At 61.7% G+C, this 18,765-nt stretch overlaps 12 protein-coding genes across 12 annotated transcripts; 4 read left to right on the top strand and 8 right to left on the bottom strand.

Moving 5' to 3' along the window:
* Window positions 1-90: 90 nt before the first annotated feature.
* Window positions 91-2,336, top strand: OSTLU_33550 (predicted protein; the record flags this gene model as incomplete). Its single annotated transcript, XM_001419760.1, has 2 exons — window positions 91-156; window positions 246-2,336. The coding sequence occupies 2 exons, from the start codon at window positions 91-93 to the stop codon at window positions 2,334-2,336; spliced, it is 2,157 nt and encodes a 718-aa protein (XP_001419797.1).
* A 10-nt stretch (window positions 2,337-2,346) lies between these two features.
* Window positions 2,347-3,610, bottom strand: OSTLU_46635 (predicted protein). Its single transcript, XM_001419548.1, has one exon. The coding sequence runs from the start codon at window positions 3,431-3,433 to the stop codon at window positions 2,354-2,356; it is 1,080 nt and encodes a 359-aa protein (XP_001419585.1). The 5' UTR covers window positions 3,434-3,610; the 3' UTR covers window positions 2,347-2,353.
* Window positions 3,611-3,987: 377 nt separating this feature from the next.
* On the top strand, window positions 3,988-5,082 carry OSTLU_16814 (predicted protein; the record flags this gene model as incomplete). The annotated part of the gene is made up of 1 exon (XM_001419759.1): window positions 3,988-5,082. The coding sequence occupies one exon, from the start codon at window positions 3,988-3,990 to the stop codon at window positions 5,080-5,082; it is 1,095 nt and encodes a 364-aa protein (XP_001419796.1).
* A 736-nt stretch (window positions 5,083-5,818) lies between these two features.
* OSTLU_88251 (MC family transporter) lies at window positions 5,819-6,802 on the bottom strand (the record flags this gene model as incomplete). The annotated part of the gene is made up of 1 exon (XM_001419547.1): window positions 5,819-6,802. One exon carries the CDS (start codon window positions 6,800-6,802, stop codon window positions 5,819-5,821), a length of 984 nt encoding a protein of 327 aa, XP_001419584.1.
* Window positions 6,803-6,927: 125 nt separating this feature from the next.
* On the bottom strand, window positions 6,928-7,272 carry OSTLU_33546 (predicted protein; the record flags this gene model as incomplete). The annotated part of the gene is made up of 1 exon (XM_001419546.1): window positions 6,928-7,272. One exon carries the CDS (start codon window positions 7,270-7,272, stop codon window positions 6,928-6,930), a length of 345 nt encoding a protein of 114 aa, XP_001419583.1.
* Window positions 7,273-7,505: 233 nt separating this feature from the next.
* Window positions 7,506-8,117, bottom strand: OSTLU_93255 (predicted protein; the record flags this gene model as incomplete). Its single annotated transcript, XM_001419545.1, has 1 exon — window positions 7,506-8,117. The coding sequence occupies one exon, from the start codon at window positions 8,115-8,117 to the stop codon at window positions 7,506-7,508; it is 612 nt and encodes a 203-aa protein (XP_001419582.1).
* A 165-nt stretch (window positions 8,118-8,282) lies between these two features.
* On the top strand, window positions 8,283-10,925 carry OSTLU_33544 (predicted protein; the record flags this gene model as incomplete). Its single annotated transcript, XM_001419758.1, has 1 exon — window positions 8,283-10,925. The coding sequence occupies one exon, from the start codon at window positions 8,283-8,285 to the stop codon at window positions 10,923-10,925; it is 2,643 nt and encodes an 880-aa protein (XP_001419795.1).
* An 8-nt stretch (window positions 10,926-10,933) lies between these two features.
* OSTLU_33543 (predicted protein) lies at window positions 10,934-13,290 on the bottom strand (the record flags this gene model as incomplete). Its single annotated transcript, XM_001419544.1, has 1 exon — window positions 10,934-13,290. One exon carries the CDS (start codon window positions 13,288-13,290, stop codon window positions 10,975-10,977), a length of 2,316 nt encoding a protein of 771 aa, XP_001419581.1. The 3' UTR covers window positions 10,934-10,974.
* A 197-nt stretch (window positions 13,291-13,487) lies between these two features.
* On the top strand, window positions 13,488-14,360 carry OSTLU_35160 (predicted protein; the record flags this gene model as incomplete). Its single annotated transcript, XM_001419757.1, has 1 exon — window positions 13,488-14,360. The coding sequence occupies one exon, from the start codon at window positions 13,488-13,490 to the stop codon at window positions 14,358-14,360; it is 873 nt and encodes a 290-aa protein (XP_001419794.1).
* A 132-nt stretch (window positions 14,361-14,492) lies between these two features.
* OSTLU_8479 (predicted protein) lies at window positions 14,493-14,936 on the bottom strand (the record flags this gene model as incomplete). Its single annotated transcript, XM_001419543.1, has 1 exon — window positions 14,493-14,936. A coding segment is annotated over one exon (444 nt), but the record flags the coding sequence as incomplete, so codon positions are not given.
* A 762-nt stretch (window positions 14,937-15,698) lies between these two features.
* Window positions 15,699-17,556, bottom strand: OSTLU_34856 (predicted protein; the record flags this gene model as incomplete). The annotated part of the gene is made up of 2 exons (XM_001419542.1): window positions 15,699-17,076; window positions 17,486-17,556. The coding sequence occupies 2 exons, from the start codon at window positions 17,554-17,556 to the stop codon at window positions 15,699-15,701; spliced, it is 1,449 nt and encodes a 482-aa protein (XP_001419579.1).
* A 264-nt stretch (window positions 17,557-17,820) lies between these two features.
* OSTLU_35045 (predicted protein) lies at window positions 17,821-18,536 on the bottom strand (the record flags this gene model as incomplete). The annotated part of the gene is made up of 2 exons (XM_001419541.1): window positions 17,821-18,366; window positions 18,438-18,536. The coding sequence occupies 2 exons, from the start codon at window positions 18,534-18,536 to the stop codon at window positions 17,821-17,823; spliced, it is 645 nt and encodes a 214-aa protein (XP_001419578.1).
* Between the last annotated feature and the right edge of the window lie 229 nt (window positions 18,537-18,765).

Here is an 18,765-nt window from a genome sequence, read left to right as displayed (position 1 = left end):
ACTGAATCCGTTTTGTCGCTTTGGCGCGACGGCGAGGCGAAGCCACAGACTCCGTCGCGTCGGCCCTCGCGCGCGACGCGCGCGCGACGCATGGATGTCGCCGCCCTCGACCGCGCGCTCGACGATGTCTCCACGTCCCTCGAAGCCTTCGCCGAGGTGCGTTTCGCGTCGTCTTTCGAACCAACTCGAACCAACGAACTTTGTCGAGACGACGCGCGGTGACTGACTCGCATCGACGCGCGCAGCACGGCGCGAGGCGCGCGCGCGACGTCGCGGTGTCACTCTGCGCCGAAGCCGCGCGCGGAGGGGTGGAGGACGCGATCGCGGGCGCGCAGAAGGTGGTTGACGCGCTGGAGCGACGAAGGGCGGAGAGCGCGGCGCGCGCCGAGCTTCGGCGAGCGAGCGCGGAGGGCGCGGCGCGCACACTGCGGGAGACGGTGAAGAAACACGCGGTAGAACGCGAAAGTGTGTGCGAGGACATGGCGAGGGCGTCGTTAATGACGGAACGCGTGTTGGAACGGTTGGAGTCGCCGGCGAACGCGGAAGCTGCGAGCGCGAGTCGACGCGCCGACGCGTTGGGGACGTTGGCTGATGTTTTGGAGTGCGTGTGTGCGTTTTCTAAGGGTGGCGAAGCGGTCGCGAAGGCGTGCGATGGACTGTTTGCGGACGCGGCGCGACGAGGCGAAGCGGGACGCTTGGCGAAAAGATCACTCTCCGTCGTCGAACGCGCGCAGTCGTGTCGCATCGCGGACGAGGACGCGGGCGCGGAGCGATTAGCGCTCAAGGACGCCTCGACGGCGTTGCAAAGGTACTGTGAAGACGTTGAAAACGCACTTTTGGACAAATTTGCCGCGGCGTGCGCGAATAAGTCGTACGCAGCAGCGCGAGCCGACGCTGAGGCGTTATTTGAGTTCAACGGCGGACACAGCGTCGTCTCGCGGTACGTCGCGAGCCGTGAAATGTTCATCTCTGCGAACGCGATGGAAGAGATTCAACGCCTTCGTAACGTCGTCGAGCGATCGGTGATTCTCGGCGAGGATGAATCTTTGTGCACCGAGTGCGTTCGCACATTTTTTGCGCAAATTCAAAGCGCGGTGAAAAGGGAATTTCAATCGATTACCGCCGCGTTCGATTCGCGCGCTATCGTCGTTCTTAACACTCTCGTGCATCGGATCGCGGAGCAGCGAATCGGGGCGTACGTTGAGACTTTTCTCACCACCGAATTGCGCACCGCAGCGTCGCTTCGGCAGCGCCTGGCACTCACGGCGCTGTCGTTGCGCGAGATTGAGATTTTGAATCGCGCGATACGTGAAATGACGAACGACGACGCAGACGTTGAGGCGATCGATCCGGACGTGTTTTTTGGCATCGGGTGTGAGACGCTCGTGGACGATGAGTGCGCTTGTTTGGACTCGGTGCCCAGCGATGACGACGTCTTGCCGCAGCGCGACGCGACTGAGTTCTCTCTGGATGATTTATGTGCTCGTTACAAAGAAGCGCTTCTTCGAGTCGAATCGTGCGTGCCTGGGACTTCGATTGAAAGCGTGCGAGCACGGCTCGCCGAGGCATTCCTGGGCCGCGTCACCCGTCTCGCGCAGAGGCATCTTCGCGAATCGATTGCGGCGACAAAGTCGGCGAGCGCGCGTCTCAACGCCTGGACGACGCGTGAAGAAGCACGCGCCGATGTGTTCGAGCCCGTGTTGCTCGCTTCCAGGAACATGAACGCGTGGCTCGCACGTGCGCGCGATGCGATCGATACGATGAACTCGGAGCTCTCTCCTGGCACAGTGCGGCAAATGTTTGCCGTCGCGCAAAGCCGACTCGCCGAGGAAATGTCGGAGGTCTTAGAGGCCATGACGACGCGCGGCATGACGCTAGTGGACGCTAAATTCCGTGGTACGCAGCGAGCGGTAGACTTCAATGACGAATCATCGTTTGCCGAGCGTGAGACAGAGGCGTGCGTAGCCGTGGTTGATGCTCTCGACGGTTTGGCGAAGACGACGCTCGAATGCTTGGATTCGGCAAACGCGGCGACGCTCTTGAATGAAATCGGCGCTCAATTTTATTCCTTGCTCTTCAGACACGTGTGCAGATATACGTATACCATAGTTGGCGCTATGCAACTCAAGCTCGACGTCAACGCGTACGTTTCATGGGTACGAAAGACGATGACAGCTCGCGAGAGCATCGAGCGATTCGAAGCTCTGTCGACTCGCCTGAATTTGCTCGTCGTACCGGAAGATGCGCTTGATGATTTCGTGTATGAACTCGAAGCTCACGCTCACGAGAATATCGCGGAAATTAGAATGCTACTCAGGCTTAGAAAGACAACCTAGAATCTAGACTAGAAGTTTTAATCAGCGGTTCTTCGAACAAAACGCGCGATGAAGAATCCATCCGTTCCGTGCACGTGTGGTAGAAACAAACGTTCGTGCGATCGCAACTCGACCGCGGGCGACGTGAGCACCGAGTCCTCGAACGGCCAAGGCGCAAAATCGTCGTGCTTTCTTTCAAACGCCTCGGCGACGTCTTGATTTTCGATCGACAACACCGAACACGTCGCGTACACCAATCGCCCGCCTGGCTTTAGCAAACGAGCGACGCCGTCGAGAATTTCCGCCTGGACCTTTGCCAGCTCGCGCGGATCGTCGTACGAGTGACGTAGCGATGGTGTTCGTCGTAAAGCACCGACGGACGAGCACGGAGCGTCGACGAGAATCGCATCGAACGATTCCGAGGCTAATTCGTCGAGCGATTCCGTCGTCGTCACCAGCGCGTCGACGCGCGCGCGCGCCGCGTTCGCCTTCAAGTGCAATAAACGTCGTTTGTCGATGTCAAACGCGCATATTTCGCCGTGTCCATTCATGTTCGCCGCCATGGCGAGTGTTTTTCCGCCGTTTCCCGCGCACGCGTCCAAGATGCGCTCGCCTTCTCGCGCGCCGACGGCGTTTGCGATGCACTGCGACCCCTCGTCCATGACTTCAAAGTATCCGCGACGCCAGACGTCGCATCCAAAGATCCCGCCGTTTTTCGGCGGCCCATCGGGAAGGACGAACGCGAGCGGCGCCGCAAGTCCATACTTCGTCTTCTCCGTCCTGATGCCTTCCCTCGCGAGCATCGCCGCCACCTCATCCGCGCCCCCGCGCGCGAGCGCGCCGTTGGCTCGACACGTCACCGGTCCCGGCGCGTTTATCGCCGCTCCGAACGCCAGCGCCTCCTCTCGTCCATACTCTCGAATCAGCGCATCCACCAAAGGTCGCGGCAGCGCGGTTTTCTGCCCCACCGCGATCGCGTCGTCGCTCGACCAACGCACGTTTTCCTCCCTCGCCGCGATTCTCAAATCCGCCGCGCCGTCGCCGTACATCGCGCGCGCGTCCTCCGCGCTCGGCACCACCGCCCTCCCCCCCGAGCCCCGATCGCCGCTCCAGTACATCAAAATCAACTTCTCCGCTCGATCGCCCGCGCGTTCCGCGCACGCGCGCGCCTCGCGCGTTCCGTGCCTCGTCGCGCTCGCGAGTTCGGCTTCCAACCTGAGTCGCCACGCCGTCGCGCCGAGCGTCGCGCGCGCGATCGCCGCGCGCTCGTCGTTCGTCACGCGCGCCGTTCCCGGCCTGAGCGCCTTGCGCAGCACCGCGCTCGCGTCCGCGCCGTCGTCGAGGACGCGACGCAGCGCCGCCGTCGCGCGCGCGCGCACGACGTCGTAACGAACGCGAATCGATTCGGATCCCGCGTCCGCGCCGTCGCGCGACGCGCGCGCGACCGCGCGCGCGCGCGACGCGCGACGCGGCGCGCGCGAACGACGCGCTCGTCGCGCGCGACGAGGACGTCGCGACGCTGACGCTCCGCGCGCGACCGGACGCGCGACCGAGCGCCGCGGGACTGCTGGCGACGCTGCGACCGCGGGATTGGGCGCTGCTGGAACACGCGTCGAGCCGAGCGTCGTTCGCGAGCGCGCCGAGCGCGCTCGTGCGAAGGGCGAACGGGGCGATGGTTGTGCGAATGGGGCCGACGACGACGCTCGTCGGACCGAAGTGCGCGTACGTGTTCGAACCGGCGACGCGCGTGGCGAAGAACATCGTGGATACGCTGCGGACGTGGGTCGGCGAACGAGACGCGGCGGAGGGAAGCGCGGGGGCGGAGGCGCGGACGGTGAAGGATTTTCCGCTGGCGGCGCTCGAGTGCGCGCTCGAGGCGAGCTCGCGATATTTTGAAGAAAAAATATTTAGGTTGCGGCGGTTGGCGAGGCACTGCGTGGATGAGATCTCGAGCGATTTGCGAGGCGATGGGAAGAGCGGGATCGTGACGGGAGGGAGCTTGAATTACAACGCGGCGCAGTGGCAAAAGTTGCCGCCGATTCGTCGCGCGATTAAGGAGTTTGAGCAAGACGCTCGCGAAGCCTCGGAAGCGTTAAACGCGGCGATGACGACGACAAACTTGGTACCGACACCCATGGATGTTGTGTTCGACGAAAAGGCGGCGGAGGAGCGAAACGACGCGGTGACGGACGTGCTGGCGAGCCACGCCAGACGCTTGGCAGCCGTCGGAGGCTTAGTGCGAGAGCTTAGTGCGGATCTAGACAGCGCGCGCGAACTCTGGGAACTTCAGCTCGACGGTGATAGGAATCGTACCGTACAGATGAACTTTAGGGCAACTGTCTTCGCCCTCTCCGCCGCCGTAGCCGCGGTGCCGGCGGGTCTCGGAGGCATGAATATGCCGCACGGCTTGGAAACCGCGCCGATTGGAGTATTCTGGAGCGTCGCTGGCGGTATCCTCATCGGTTCCACTGCGGTTTGGTACGCGTTCATGCGCAGATTCCGCAAGGCTGGTGAGCTTACGAGCGCTCGCGCGGGCGAGCTAGCGTCGATGCAGTATATTCTCGGGAATCTCGATTCGCTCGACAACGCCTTTTCCGGCGTCGACGGATCTTCGGTGACTCGCGAGGCGCTTCGCGACGTCATGCGCACCGAAGCCGGGAACGTCGGAGCGCCGAGCGAGACGGAAGTATTTGATTTACTATTCAGGATTTTCGATACCGATCGAAGCCGTGCGATCGACAACGCGGAGTGGCGCCGCTCTGAATAGCTCCACGATCACAGACGACGATGTCAACCACCAATGTAAAGAATAAGCAAGCACACTTCGACGCGCGATGCCTCCTCGATCGAAGCGCCCGCGTGAGAACGACACGACTCCTCGACCGAAGCACCCGCGCGAGAACGACGATCACGTCGAAGGGAGCGCGCGAAGCGATCGAACGGTGAGCGCAGTGGACGACGAGGCCATGGACGACGCCATGGACGCACGCGCGAGGGAAGATGAACCGGCGACGCGAGTGCTCGAGGGGTCCACGACGCCGGATGATTCGCGGCTCGCCGAACTCGAGAAGGCACTCTCTCAGTTCACATCGCGGTTTGAGGGCGATGATGATGATGAGTGTCGCGAGAGCGCCGTCGAGGCGGCGCAAGCGATTGATAACGCGATGTCGAGCCTCCACGCGGCGAGACAAACGATGAGAGAATTGCACGAGCGAGCGGAAGAGATCTTCGACGAAATGGAGGCTGATATAGAGCGCACCGCGTGGAAAATCGTTTTGGACAGTCTTGAACGTGCCGATCGCGTTGAGGCGATGAGTAATCGCGTAGCGGAGGCGAAAGCATACATAGCGCAGCTGCACGACGTGCACGCCACGACTTGATCCGATTTTAGTTTTCTACACGGAGCATACGCTCGCTACAAGGAGCCGTCGAGACTAAAGACGGCGAAAAATGATGGATGATAATAATGCTAGCGATTTGTTTTCGTTTGCCGAAACGTTGCTTTATTCTTTGATGGCCATTCTCTTCGTTATCTCGTAAACGTTCACCATCACCGTGCCCCATATGGATACACTCACCATGCGAGGCCGGACGCCTCGAAAGAACCCGAGCGCGCCGTGCTCGCGATAAATAGTGCTTACCGTGCTCGACAAGTTATTCTTCTCCCCTCCCGGCTGCCCGCTAAGAACTTGGAGGCGCGTCTTGACGACGTCCAGAGGCGTGGTGAGAAACCCGCTCGACATCCCCGCGCACACCCCGCTTGCGGCTTGCACCGCGATCACCTTCGCATCGCTCGTCGTCGCCTCATCGCGCCAATCCTCTGGGGCGACTTGCCACAGCGCGCGCTTGTACGTTCCGTAAAATCCCCACCACAGCGCGCTCCCCGGCACGAGCGTCGCCACGCTCACGCCGAATCCTCGATACAGCCCTCGCACGCCTTCCTTCGCCACGATCGTCCGCACGGCGTCGAACCCGTTCCTATATCCCACGAACACCGCGTCCTCGGCGCCGACCGCGCCGCCGCTCCGCATCCCCTGCACCATTTGCCGCGTCGAAATAACGTCCACGGGTACCGCCAACGCCTGCGAAACCAAACTCGCCGTCGCCCCCCCCGCGGCGTCCGCCGCTCCCCTATACATCACCGGCACATCCCACGCGTCGAACGCCGCGTTCGTGTACGCCTTGACCGCCTCCAGCGTGCTCAGATACACCACCCGTATGGGAATCGCCCCGACGACGATGGTGCCGAATCCTCTATAAAACCCACGAACCCCTCGCTCTCGCATCACCTCTCGCGCGATGTCCGTCACTCGCGCCTGCGTGGCGTGCGCAGAAACCATCTGCCGCGTCTTGATCACGCTCAGCGGGTACAGCGCCATGGTGACACCGCTGAAGACGCCGACACCGGTGATGAAAAACTTCCGCTTATCCAACCGCTCCCAGTCCACCTCGCGCGGCATGCCGCTCGCGCCGCGCGCGCTCGCCATCGCGCGCGCGTTTCGTCGCTTCGCGCGGCGTCGCGCGCGCGATCCGCGTCGCGCGCGCGCGCGAGTGCGGCGATTCGTGCTCTCGTCGAGCGCTCAACGCATCGCGTTACAACGTTTTCGCCCCGTCACGCGTCGCGCGCGCGGGCGACGCGCACGCCGAGCGACCCGAGATGCCCCTCGATCGCCACCTCGCGCTTGTCGACGCTCACGACGCACGCGCGGACGTCCGCGAAGGTTTCTAGTAACGTTCGACTCACGTCCTCGGCGACGGCTTCGATCGTCACGCGCGTCGGTCCGCGCTGCACGACGTCGCGCACGAGCGCCCAGGCGCGGGCGTAATCTACGGTGTCTTCTAAGGCGTCCGACGCGCCGGCGCGGCGCAGGCACAGCGCGAGCTCGACGTTGACGGTGAACTTTTGACCGAGCTCGCGCTCGGGCGCGAGCGCGCCGTGTTTGGCGAAGAATTCCATGTCGCGGAGCACGATGGCGTCGGCGACGCGCGAGGTGGAGGCGTAGGCGTGCGCGGACGCGCGCGCGAGCGGCGGCGCGCGGCGGAGGACGGCGCGAGGGAGCATCGGTAAGTGCGGCGCGCGAGAGAGAGAGAGGACGCTTTTAGTTTTAGTTTTAGCGTCCGTCACGAGCGTCTACGCGCGTCTACGCGAGCGCTGAATCGCGTCGCGCTCGCGGGTTACTTTCTCGTGGGTTACTTTTTCGGCGTCATCTTGTCGCTCACCGCGCCCACGACGCCGCCGATGATGGAGTTGTTGAAATCGAACTGCAACGCCATCGCGTTCGGCGTCACCTTGTACTTTTTCACCATCGCCCGAAACTCATCCGTGCGCGTCGCGAGCGTCAAGTCCTCGTCCGCCCACATCGCGTCCAAATCTCGCATCCCTCTCGCCGCGCCGTACGCGCGCGGGTTCGCGTACCCCGCTCTGAAACATCCGTCCAGCGCCTCGAGCGCGCCGCTCCGGTCGTCCAACGCGCACCGCGCGCTCGCGATGTTATACAGCGCCGCCTGTCGCTCGCCGTTCGACAGCTCCGCCGGTTTCGCGCGATCGCGTTTCGTGCCGCTTCCCGGCAGCGTCAGCGCGCGTTCGAACTCTTTGAGCGCCGACGCGACGTCACCCGCGGCGTACAGTTCGCGTCCGTTTTCGATGGCGTACGACGCGTCGCTCAGTTCGACCCAGCTCTCGCCGACGAGCTTCCCCGCGCGCGCGCGCGTCGTTCGCGCGTTCGCGCGCGCGCTCGCGGTTCGCGGCGCGCGCGCGCGCGGCGCGACGCGCGATGTTTGCGTCGTCGGCGTCGTCGGCATCGAGGCGCGGAGTGACGCGTCGCGCGTCGCACACCGCGACGCGACCGCGACGCGGGCGACGCGCGCGACGCGCGTCGGCGCGCGCTCGCCGCGCGCGCGCGCGCGCGTCGCGAGGACGGTGGACGAACGCCGCGCGGAGGATAGATTCGGTTGGTGCGATTCGCGATGTCGCCGACGCCGACGCCGCTCGTCGCGCTCGTCGCGCTCGTCGCGCTGTGCCTCGCGTGCGCGGCGCTCGCCGGCGCGTTGGCGCTCGGCGTCGCGATCGGCGCGCGCTCGAGCCGGCGCGAACGGAGCGAGCTCGCGAGCGTCGTGCGACAGTTGAGCGACGAGACGGCGAGCGGGAGCGTCGTCGCGAACGGACGCACGCTGCGACGATTGATCGGACACCTGCCGAAGTGGATCAAGTACGCGGACGTCGACAGGGTGCCGTGGTTGAATAAGGCGGCGAGACAGATGTGGCCGTCGCTGGATAAGGCGATCGCGGTGTCCGTCGTGGAGGCGCTGGAACCGACGTTGAACGATTTGGCGAAATCGACGGGCATGTCGATGAATTTTAAAAAGTTTACGTGTGGAGTGGAGCCGCCGATATTGGCGAGCGTCAAGGTGAGCACGGAGAGCGAGGGTGAGGTGATTCTCGATATCGAGTTCAAGTGGGCGGCGAAGGATGCGAGCATAGTGTTGGACGTGTCGACGCTGGGCATCAAGTTGCCGATAGAGATGAACAACGTGGAGGCGTACGGGACGTTTCGATTGGTTTTTGGTCCACTCGTGCCTTGGTGGCCGTCGTTTAGCGCGTTGAAACTTGCATTCGTGGACAAGCCGGCGATCGATTTTTCGCTAAAGCTCGTAGGTGGCGATATCACAGCCGTTCCGTTGGTCGCTTCGATGTTGCGCGATTTGATCAAGAACCAGCTCGTAGATTTGATGGTCTGGCCCGCGCGTCTGTGGTGCGCGGTGTCGGATTGGCAGCCTGATGAAGTTGCGCACAACAGTGGCTTGCTCCGCGTCACCGTCCATAGCGCGAGCCAGTTGCCGGGGAGGTTGGGGATGCCGCCGAAAGCGGCGGTCGAGGTTAGCTTGACCCAACGCGCGGACGTAAAGCGGTCTACGACGATTAAGCGAGGCTCAGACCCGATTTGGGAGGAGACGTTCGAGTTTACCGTTACGGATATTCACAGTGCAAAACTTCGTCTCAACGTCATCGATACTCGCGTGACGGTGGGATCCACTATTCGAGCGCCGAGCGCGCTGTTGAATCGGAGTAACACACGAGGCATGAGTTCTAAGTACGACGGCGAGCAGCTGCGAGCGAATAAACCGAGCATCGGTTCGGCCATGTGTGATGTTTCTTTGTGCCACGACACGCCATTACAGACAGTTGCACTGCAAGTACCGTTGGTAAGGGCTAAGGATATGACGGCGCTCAGTCTCGCAGTGGCACCGTTGTTGTACGGCGCTGGCTTGGCGAAACGCGCGCTCTCTATTCCGACCGGTGGTGGGTCATCGCCCAGGGCATCCGGGCCGCACGGGTTCAACGCTCCTGACGGCCCGACAATTAACATCTCAGTTTCGTATCATCCATTCAAGAAAAGGGAACAACCTCACGGGGAAGCCGCGGCGCATCCACCGAAGACCGTGCCCGCGACTACAATGGTTTCTGCGGAAACTGACAACAAAATGATGATGGAACAGTTTTCTGGTGTGTTGTACGTGCGACTGTTGCGCGGCGAGAATTTAGCCGGCGTTGGCGAGGCACCCGACCCCTTCGTGAAGATGCGCATGAACCGACAAAAGCGGAAGAGCAGTACCAAGTTTAACACGCGTCAACCGGTCTGGGAAGAAGAGTTTGAGTTCATCATCGGCGAGCAAGAGCTCGAAAACTCGAATAATATCCTGCTCGAAGTATGGGATCGCGACGCATTCGGTGTGAAGACATCGCTCGGCCATCTCGAACTTGACACACGAGCCGTCCTGTCTCGTTGCACGCTCATCGGCACGCCCGTGGAGGAGGTCTTCGAGCTCACGAACACGCCGTCTGGCTCGTTGACGTTTGAGTTCGAGTTTCTTTCCGTGTTACTGCACCCTGAAGTCAAGGGAGATGTCGCTGAGCGGGTTGCCGAGGAAAAAGCGCGCGAGAAGAAGACTGAAAGGAAGCCAAGCACGTTGAGCAGAATGACTAGCAGAATGTTTTCGAGAAAGAAGAAGGGATTGATCGAAAAGAAGCCTTCTCGTGAGGACGTCACCACTTACGGGAGTCCGATAGTCAAGCAAGTTCGTTCGACGCCAGTACCGAGACACGTCGAAACAGCTGACTCACCACTCGTCGTCTCTCCTCGGTCTCCGACGAAGAAGCATGCACGAACGCGTTCAAAGTTGGGCGGTACGCCAACAGACATTCTGCAGGAACAACCACACGCGGCACCACAGGCGACACCACAGGTGACGGTGGTGCCGGGCAAAAAACCTGGAGTGATCAACAACGTCGGGAAGAGGGTTCGTTCAGTGGCGAGATCCACTGGTCGCGCGCTCTCCGTGAAGAAGGCTGATGAAGGGGGCAACATACCCGTGAAGAAAGAAGCTGGCATTTTGTCGCCGCGTCGTCAACCGACCAGGGCCTCAGAAATCGTGCCCGGTTTGGAGTGGCGACAAAAGGGTATCGCGGAGTTGCACGTTGAAAAGACGACCACCGTTGCAGCGTTCGAAACACCGCAGCGATCGATGCACAAGCGATCGGTAAGCGTGCCAGATTTCGCCACGCCAACGCTCGATGAAGAATTGGCCCCGGCGGTGGCGTGGCCAGAATAGAAGCGAAATGTAGTGATTAATGTACTTGCGCATTCATTGATGATATGATCTACGAACTAACTGCGAGCTTGGCTAAATGGTCGACGAATACGTTCATGCTTATATCATCGGTGAAGATGATCTCTCCACCACTTTGACCGTACCCGAGGTCGGTGTTGTGCGTTGCCGAAGGGTTCAACTTGGCGAGCAAGAACCTCGCCTGCGACCCCCCTTGATTGCACTCCACGAGACGCGGCGTCGGACATCTATCTGCCGCCAAAGCTTTCGCGTCGCGTACCGGCGCCGCGAGCAGGGCGCGGAACGCCTCGTGTTCTGGTTGATCCTGGTATCCGGCTTTGTGCCACGCCGCGATCGTGCTGCCTCTATGTGCGACTATCAAGAAGTATGAGTCTAACAGCAAGATCGTATCGGGCGTGATTGCGCTGACGTCCAAAAGCACCGGTTGGGGTGGGCCGTTGAAGGAATAACTCAACAGCGTCGGTTGAATCATCACCAACGAGTTTGTCACCGTCTCGCGAGAGAGCATGATGCGATAAAACGCTGTTTCATCCGGTGAGTTATTCGCGGTCTGTAAGAACTGTGAGCGGCGCAAGTGGAAAATGAACTGTGGATAGATGGACATGCTCGGTGGCATGCGGAAGCTATCCGGCGCGTCTCGCTGATATTCCCCAAACTTTGCGCCAACGCGAATGAGTGTGCGATCGAGCCACCTCAACAAGTCGAAGGACTCTTCATTCTCAGTTCTAAACGTTGCAATTCTCGCCATGAGTACAGCGCACGCCTCTTGGTCGAACCCGCCCACGATTTCGGGCGCCAAACTACTTTCGACCCAGCGTCTCGCCACGGTGGTGACTCGCAGGCGAATCTGCCCGTCACTCGTCTTAAATCTCGTGCAAAACTGCAGAAAGAATGGTTGCCCGTTGGGGATCGGATTGCTGTGCTGGTTGACGACTTCGTAGTAGACCGCTATGGTTGAAGTGGGCGTGAACGAACACATGCGCCACGATGTGGTTTGTCCCAAACCGATTTCGTTTTCACTAATTCGCTGCGACTTGACCGCCAAAGCGCTAATTGGCCCGATGGCGCCGCACACCATGATTTGCGGCGTGCAGAACACGCTAAAAGTTCCGTTGAACTTCATCTCCAAGGCACCAGTTTTCGGATCTCTCGCAAACATCTTCGCTAATGATTGCCTGAAAGTCTCTGCGCGGAACTGCTCGGCGAGAATCATGTTCCCGCCTGTTTGATCCACCGCTATTTTCATCTCCGCCAGTCCGACTTGATCCAGAGAGCACGCGAAGACGTCCAATGTATGAGAATTCGTTGCTAGTCGAATTCCGATCGCGTTATAAACTTTACACGCCTCCTTGTAATGCTTAGCCGCGTTCTTTTCCAAGTCTTGGTGCGAGCGCAAATTCTCGCTCATATCCGTCCCCACGACGGCGCCAGGCCCTACGGTGCACGGCCCGGAGGTGAACGTGAGCACACGACCCCCTTGCGACGAGTGCGATTCGGCTAAAAGTCCGGCGGCGATGCTGATAGCCGCACCCATCGCCCGTAGCGCGCGCTTCCCGCGCTCTGTCTTCTCCTCGTCCAGTGTCACCTCGTCGAGGACGCTCTGCAGCGTGAACTCGCACTCGCTGATGGGCGCGACGAATCGTCTCACCGGCTTGGCGTCCACGCCATTCGGCATCATCGCCGCAGCGCCGTTCATTCCATTCATTCCATTCATCCCCGCGCGCTGACGATTGAAATCCAGCCCTAACATCTTGCGCAAATCTTCCTGCTCGCAATCCTTCGTCCCGCGAAACACGTACGATCGCCGCATCGCCCCGTTCGTCTCCGCCAACTCGTGCACGCGCACCGTCGACCCGAACGTCACCAACCCCACGAACGCATCCTCCGGCAACAAGCTCACCAACTGCATCACGCTGTCCTTCGCGTCCTGCAACTCCTCCGCGCTCCCGCACGCGCAATCCACGCACAGCACGAAGCACGGCGCCGTCGGCGTCTTATTCGTCATCGTGTACTCCACGCTCGTGTACGTCGGAAACAGCTCCGCCGGCAGGTTATTTTCGCTGATCTGTTCGTAATTCCTCGGCAATTTATTCAGCCCATCGCACAGCGAGCATCGCCACGTCTTGCCGTAGTAATCCACCGAGCAGTACGGATTCAACGCCGCCTGGCACCCCTCGCACACCACCGGTTCGTACGGCAGCGTCGGCGCGGCGTCCCCGAGATCGCGTCCCGGCGTCACGAGCGCGCCGATCGGCAGCACCACGCGCGTGGCTTCGATCCGCGAGCACGGCCACGCGTTCCACGACAACCGCACGCCCTCGCGTCGTTCCAATTCGTTGAAATCCATCTCGCCCGCGTCTTCGTCGCGTCTTCGTCGCGCGCGCCCTCGCGCGCGCCTTCGCGCGAACCGCGCGTCGCGCGCGCGTCGCGCGGCCGCGGCGTCGCGCTCGACGCGGCGCGAGACGAACGACGCGCGTCCGTCGTCGAGTGCGGATCCATCGGCAGTGCGCGACGCGACGCGACGTCGCGCGACGCGCCGGTGCGATGGAGATCATCACCGACGCGCGCGAGATGCGCGCGTGGACGCGCGCGCGGCGAGCGCGCGGCGAGCGCGTCGCCTTCGTCCCGACGATGGGCGCGCTGCACGAAGGACACCTCGCGCTCGTCGACATCGCGCGCGCGCGGTGCGCGTGCGACGCGGTCGTGCTGTCGGTGTACGTCAACGAGACCCAGTTCGCGCCCGGGGAGGACTTCGACGCGTATCCGAGGGTCGGGGACGCGGACGAGCGCGCGGCGCGGGCGCGGGGCGTGGATTGCGTCTTCGCGCCGAAGCGCATGTACGCGAACGAAGGCGAAGGCGAAGGCGCGGCGCACGAGACGTACGTCGAGGTCGCCGAGCTGAGTAAAGGACTGTGCGCGAAAACGCGACCGCACTTCTTCAAGGGCGTGGCGACGATCGTGACGAAATTGTTCAACGTCGTCGAGCCGGACGCGGCGGTGTTCGGGAAGAAGGATTATCAGCAGTGGCGCGTGATACGAAGGATGGCGCGAGATTTAGATTTTGACATCGACGTCGTGGGGGGGGAGATCGTGCGAGAGAGCGATGGGTTGGCGATGAGCTCGAGGAATTTGTTGCTGACGACGGAGAATCGAGAGAAGGCGACGGTTATTTATCAAAGTTTGAGCGAAGCGAAGGCGACGGCGGAGCGCGCGCCGACGACGAGCGACGCGCTCGTGACGCGAGTGAGCGAACGCATCAGAGACGGTGGAGGGGAGGTAGATTACGTGCAGGCGATGGAACCGGAATCGTTGACGCCGTACGTGGGCGTGCTGGATTCACCGTGCGTGATAGCCGTCGCGGCAAAGTTTGGTAGCGTGCGTTTGCTCGACAACGTCGAAATCATGTGCGGTGAATAGCGTAGCGCGCGAGTAGCGAGATTTTTTCAACAAAACGACGAGTAGGTGTATTATCATTCACACCGATGCGGTCATCGTCTACTTGATGAAGCAGTTCTTGAGCGACGAAGTGCACGCGCCCGCCGACGTCGTAAACGGGACGTCTTTGTAGCACGCCACGCCCTCCGCGTTCGTCTTCAAGTCCAGACACACCGCGTCGAGTTGCTTCTTCTTCGGATTGAGCACTTCCTCCGGCTCGCCCTCGAAGCCCGGGAACGCGACGCGCTCGCCGATCGCCGCGCCTTCGGGCGGAATCACGAAATCAACCTCGGTGTGGTCGGCGTTGGACGCGCACAGCACCAAACCGTCCGACTTGACGTCGCGAAGCTTCCCCGGCTTCACGTTGACGATGACGCACACGCGCGCGCCCTCCATCTGTTCCTTCGTCTTAAACGCGCGCAACCCACTGCAAATCTGTCGCACGCCTTTCTCCCCGAGATCGATGTTCTCGCACCACAATTTGTCCGCGTCCGGGTGTTCCCACGCCTTCGTCACTCGGCCGACGCGTACGTCCAGCGTCGACACGTCCACGCGTTTCGTCGACGCCGTCGCCGCCTTTCCCTCGCTCGCCTTCTTCGTCTTCTTCTCCTTCTCCTTCTCCTTCTTCTTCTTCCCGTCTTCGCTCGCGCTCGCGTCTTCCGCGTTCGCCGTCGCCGCCGGTCTTTCGAACGTCGGCGCCGCCGCGCCCTCGAGCGTCCTCGCCGTCGCCGCGCCCGCGCGCGCCGCGTCGCCGCGCGCGCTCACGTGCGCCGCCCACCGTCTCGCGTGCGTCAGCGCCTCGGGCGACGCGTTCAGCGCGTCGACGACGCTCGCGTAGCACGCGGCGTCGGCGCGCGACAGCGCGTGGCCCGCGAGCGCGGCGCGCGACGCGAGGTGGTCGTCGAGCGCGCGCAGTCCCGCGGGCGAGGGCGCGAAGGCGGCGACGTCGACGCGCGCGGCGTCGACGTCGGACGCGAGGGCGCCGAACGCGGCCGTCATGGCGGCGACGATCGAATCGAGCGACATCGCGAGTCGAAGGCGCGGAGGTGTGACGACGACGGCGAAGGCGAAGGCGGATGGACTGTATCCGCGACGGCGACGTTTGAAGGTTTGGTATCGTATGTATCACAACGACTGAACCTAGTTTTGTTGTTTTATGGAAGAATCTCTACTAGTCGCTTGAGCAAACATTGGTTTCACGTAGATACACCGCGTGATTCCCCCGGTGAAATGCGAGGGCGCGGTAAATGTCTCGCGAGGCGACGACGACGCGAAGCGCGGCGTCGAGGCTCGGCGACGGTGACTGCAAGGTCACTGGATCTAGTAGCGGTACGCCGCGGGCTTGTACGGACCCTCGACCGGGACGTTGATGTACTGCGCTTGATCGGTGGAGAGCTTGGTGAGCTTGACACCAATCTTCGCGAGGTGGAGCATGGCAACCTTTTCGTCCAAGTGCTTCGGGAGGACGTACACCTTCTTTTCGTACTTGCCGGACTTGCGCTCGTTCCAAAGCTCGAGCTGAGCGATGGCTTGGTTGGTGAAGGAGCACGACATGACGAAGGACGGGTGACCGGTGGCGCAGCCAAGGTTGAGGAGACGACCTTCGGCGAGCATGATGATACCGTGGCCATCCGGGAATTCAAAGCGGTCGCATTGCGGCTTGATGTTTTGGCGCTTGATGCCCGGGTACGATTCGAGGCCAGCCATGTCGATTTCGTTGTCGAAGTGACCGATGTTACCGACGATGGCGTTGTTCTTCATCTTTTCCATGTGTTGGACCATGATGATGTCCTTGTTACCCGTGGTGGTGATGAAGATGTCGACTTGGTCGACGACGTCTTCGATCGGGGCGACTTGGTAACCTTCCATGGCGGCTTGGAGCGCGCAAATCGGGTCGATTTCAGACACGATGACGCGAGCGCCGGCAGCCTTGAGCGCGGCGGCGGAACCCTTACCGACATCACCGTAGCCAGCGACCCAGCACGTCTTGGACGCGATCATGACGTCAGTGGCGCGCATGATACCATCCGGCAAAGAGTGACGGCAACCGTAGAGGTTGTCGAACTTGCACTTGGTGACGGAGTCGTTGACGTTGATGGCCGGGAACAAGAGTTCGCCCGCCTTTTGCATTTCGTAAAGACGCTTCACACCAGTCGTGGTCTCTTCGGAGACACCGACGCAGGTGGAAACGATCTTTTGCCAGCGCTTCGGGTTGGTCTTCAAGTTTTCGGCGATGATCTTCAACACGCACTTCATCTCGGCGTTGTCCGTGGACGCCGGGTCCGGGATGGCGCCAGACTTGGCGAACTCGAGCTCAGCCTTGTAACCTTCGTGGATCAACAAGGTGGCATCACCACCGTCATCAACGATGATGTCCAAGGAGCCTTCGCCCCAGTTGAGCATTTGGTCCGTGCACCACCAGTACTCCTCGAGCGTCTCGCCCTTCCACGCGAAGACGGCGGCCGAGTCGCGCGCGACGGCGGCGGCGGCGTGATCTTGCGTAGAGAAGATGTTGCACGAGCACCAACGCACGTTGGCACCGAGCGCAACGAGCGTTTCGATTAGCACCGCGGTTTGGATGGTCATGTGCAAAGAACCGGAGATGTTCGCGCCCGCGAGCGGTTGCGCCGGCCCGAATTCGGCGATGCACGACATGAGACCCGGCATTTCGACTTGCGCGAGTTCAATTTCCATGCGACTATCGCGGCGAAAACCCATGCATCGTCAGTCATCGATCGTTATCTCCTACTTTTCCCCCATAATCGCCGTCGTCTTCGCGTCTTTCCCGATCCTCGCCGCCGAGCCTCCGCGCGTCGACTCGTCGCCGGTCGGGTGGATAAAGTAACGCCGCTGTGGATAGATCTCGATCGAAATCGGAATAATCATCCATTCGCGCATCCACCGCCCCCGTCGACCGTCCAACGCGCACCGCGACCGCTCGCATCGATCGTCACAATTTTCCTCGATCGTTTTCTCGCGTCTCCCGCCGTCTTCGCGCGTCGCGCGCCGTCACCGCGCGCGATCGTCCGCAGCCGCCATCGCGCAAAAGTCGCGCGCATCGCTTCGCGTCGCATCGCATCGCGTCGTCGCGTCGTCGTCGCGCGTACCCGAAGTCGGCTTGGGCCATGTCGCGAACTTTGTATTCGCGACCGGCGGTGGAGGTTTCGACGACGCACATGGACGAGCTCATGGTGCGTGGATGCGGTGGTGTGAGTGTGTGCGTGGTAGTGACGTCGCGGCGGCGCCGCGGCGCGACGACGTTTACGCGGGATTCTGGTGGCGTGTGTGATCGGGCGCTCGCGCGAAGTCGCGACGGCGGCGGCTGGATTACAATCGTCGTCGTCGTGGTCGTCGTGGTCGTCGTGGTCGTCGTGTGCGTGGTCGTCGTGTGCGTGGTCGTTCGTGTGCGCGCGAGATGCGTCGCTCGGCGTCGTGTCGTGAGTTAGGTTCGGCGCGAGCGCGCGCGACGCGCGCGAGGCGCGGGCGCGGCCGGGCCGAGGTACGTCTCGAGCGCGGGACTCATGACTTCGTGGATCACGCACAGCGGTTTGCGAGCGAGCCAGAAGATGTAGTGACGACCCCAGAAGTAGGTGTCGGTGGGAAGGCCCCAGGCTGAGGATAGGCGCTCGGATTGACCGCGGTAGACGCGGCGGACTTCGCGAAAGAGCTCCGTCTTGTCCTCGGCGAGTTTGAGCCATACCGGACGATCGAGCGCACCGTACGCGTTATCGGCGTCGGTGTCGAGGACGATCGTATCGGAGGTGTTCGTGTTCCACCAGCTCGCGGCGTAACACAGCGGATCACCGTGTGCATCACACAGGTCCACCTCGCGTTGTAGGAGCGTGCCCGAAGACGCGGCGAGGAGTCGCTTGTGGACGTCGTCCGGAACGCCGATCTCGCGCGCACCTCGGTGGTCGAGATCGATCTTACCCTGCCACAGGACATCCGTTTTAACATCAGCACGCCCGGTGAGCAGCTTTAAGTGACGCTGTGAGGCGAACACACGATGCGAATGTTAGTCTGAAGGTGAAATACAAAGGCGTCGAGAATTCGACGCACCGTCACCGAACCATCCGACAGCAGCATCATTCGCCAAGCCGGACTGAGCAAGGAGTCCGAGCGAAGCAAACCATCAGGCGTCGGTTCGTCGTTACACATCATCCAAGGCTCGATGGCGTTCAACTCGAGCTCATCCCAAAACGAATTCGACCACCGGCTCCGCAGCCTGTCGCTTCGAGTCGCTGGCGGCTCGGCGGAAGCGCCTCGCTCCAACACCTCTAACTCGGCGTCGACGTTCATGAACGCCGGCGAGCGCGAAGAATCGCGTCCATTTATTTTTACTGGTTCGCTTATACCCTCGTCAATGCTTGCCGCGCGCACGTGCGTG

The sequence above is a fragment of the Ostreococcus lucimarinus genome, chromosome 9 (genome assembly GCF_000092065.1).
Source record: "Ostreococcus lucimarinus CCE9901 chromosome 9, complete sequence".
NCBI lineage: Eukaryota > Viridiplantae > Chlorophyta > Mamiellophyceae > Mamiellales > Bathycoccaceae > Ostreococcus > Ostreococcus sp. 'lucimarinus'.
This window is presented reverse-complemented; position numbering and strand designations above follow the sequence as displayed.